This window comes from Mandrillus leucophaeus, unplaced genomic scaffold, assembly GCF_000951045.1.
Source record: "Mandrillus leucophaeus isolate KB7577 unplaced genomic scaffold, Mleu.le_1.0 Scaffold7, whole genome shotgun sequence".
NCBI lineage: Eukaryota > Metazoa > Chordata > Mammalia > Primates > Cercopithecidae > Mandrillus > Mandrillus leucophaeus.
This window is the reverse complement of record NW_012107585.1, coordinates 7,491,415-7,493,456: the sequence shown is the minus strand read 5'-3', so window position 1 is coordinate 7,493,456 and position 2,042 is coordinate 7,491,415. Positions and strand designations below refer to the sequence as shown.

The window sequence follows — 2,042 nt, the reverse complement described above, 5'->3', positions numbered from 1 at the left end:
CCCATGTTGGCCAGACTGGTCTCAAACTGAGCTCAGGTGATCCACTTGCCTCAGCCTCCCAAAGTGCTGTGATTACAGGCATGAGCCACCATGCCCAGCCACCCTTTTTTTTTTTTTTTAATCTGTATTTTAAGGAAGCAACACTGTATGTTTAACTTTCTGAGAAGTTACCAGACTGTTTTCCAAAGTGGTTGCACCATTTTACAGTCCCACCAGCGGTACATGAGGGTTTCGATTTCCACTGGAGGATTTTAAACAGGGGAATGACATGATCCGATTTTTAAAAGACCCCTCAGCCGGTCATGGTGGCTCACGCCTGTAGTCCCAACACTTTGGGAGGCCGAGGTGGGTGGATCACCTGAGGTCAGGAGTTTGAGACCAACCTGACCAATATGGTGAAACCCCGTCTTACAAAAAATACAAAAATTAGCCGGGCATGGTAGCCTGCGCCTGTAGTCCCAGCTACTCGGGAGGCTGAGACAGGAGAATCGCTTGAACCAGGAAGGTGGAGGTTTCAGTGAGCTGAGATTGCGCCACTGCACTCCAGCCTGGGTAACAGAGAAAGGCTCCGTCTGAAAAAAACAAAGGAGTGGGGGGGTCCTGATAATGTCTGCGGGGAGGATGGATTGTAAGGATACAAGATGAGAAGCAGGCAGCAGTCTTGAATGGTGCCTTAGGAACTGTAGTAGGGGAATGGTAATAGGACAGTTTGGGGATATATTTGGAGGTGGCTGGAACTGCCAGAAAAAGAGGTCATTTCCAGACTTTTGGGGTGCAGGAGCCCCTGAGGACTTTCCAAGGATCTCACCGTGCCAGGACAGAGCGTGGGCCAGCCTCCCCTAGCAGAGACCCCTGTCTCCCGCCTAGGAGCTGAAAATCCTGGTGGACTACGACGAGAAAGGCTACCTGCTGCAAATCTTCACCAAACCGGTGCAGGACCGGCCCACGCTCTTCCTGGAAGTCATCCAGCGCCACAACCACCAGGTACCACTTGTCTCCGGCAGGCCCAAGGGGACAGGCAGCTAGTACACTCGGCTTTCTGGGTCCCTGGCTCATCTCCTCTCTTTCCCGCCCCAGGGTTTTGGAGCCGGCAACTTCAACTCACTTTTCAAGGCTTTCGAGGAGGAGCAGAACCTGCGGGGCAACCTCACCGACTTGGAGACCAATGGGGTGGTGCCCGGCATGTAAGCCCCGCCCACCGCCCTCCCCACAGAGGCCCCGCCCACCCGCAGACACAGCCACGCCCTCTGATTCTGGAACTCGCCCAACTTCCCTACTGGCTACTCCCCTTGGGTCCCGCCCACCAGTAGACTCGGCCCCCAAGGCTCCGCCTACCATGACCACACCCCTCGGCGGGCCGCCCTTTGCTCCAGCCCTCCGGATTAAAGCATGCCCAGGTCCAATGCGGTGTCTGTGTTTTATGTTGCGCGCGTAAGGCAGTAGTGCCTCATGGCAGCCCAGGGAAGGCCAGGGCGGCCGCCAGCGCAGCGGGACCGAGGAGCCGCGGGTGCCAGCGCTTTGCCAAGAGGGATCGCGCTGAGAGGGGAATTCCGGAACCAGGGAAGGAAGGGGACTTGCACTCTGGAGGGAAAGACGGATGACACTGCTTTTGTAGAGAGGTAAACGCAATTCATAAAATAAAGCAAGCGATGAGCCGGGCGTGGTGGCTCACACCTATAATTTCAGCGCTTTGGGAGGCCATGGTGGGAGGATCGCTTGAGGCCAGGAGTTCGAGCCCAGCCTGGTAACATAGCAAGACCCCGCCACCTCACCTGTGTCTACACGAATAAAAAATAAAAATTAGCTGGGCGTGGTGGCGCGCACCTGTGGTCCCAGCTACTCAGGAGGCTGAGGTGGGAGGATCGACTGATGGACAGAGGTCGAGGCTGCAGTGAGCCCTGATCATGACACTGCACTCCAGCCTGGGCAAGAGTGAGACCCTGTCTCAAAAAAAAAAAAAAAAAAAAGGCAGTTGATGAAATTATGTGGAGGTGAAGATCGCAGGGGAGGTAATTTTGATCAAGGGAAGACCTCTCCGAGAA

The 2,042-nt window shown here is 55.2% G+C and overlaps 1 protein-coding gene across 1 annotated transcript in view; it reads left to right on the top strand.

Annotated features, from left to right (window-relative positions):
- HPD (4-hydroxyphenylpyruvate dioxygenase) overlaps nt 1–1,403 on the top strand; it is a 32,004-nt gene extending 30,601 nt beyond the window's left edge. The window contains exons 13-14 of the mRNA XM_011964482.1: nt 868–984; nt 1,078–1,403. Coding sequence (XP_011819872.1) covers nt 868–984; nt 1,078–1,188 — 228 coding nt within the window. The 3' untranslated portion in view covers nt 1,189–1,403. The remainder of the gene's footprint in view (nt 1–867; nt 985–1,077) is intronic.
- Nucleotides 1,404–2,042: the final 639 nt, after the last annotated feature.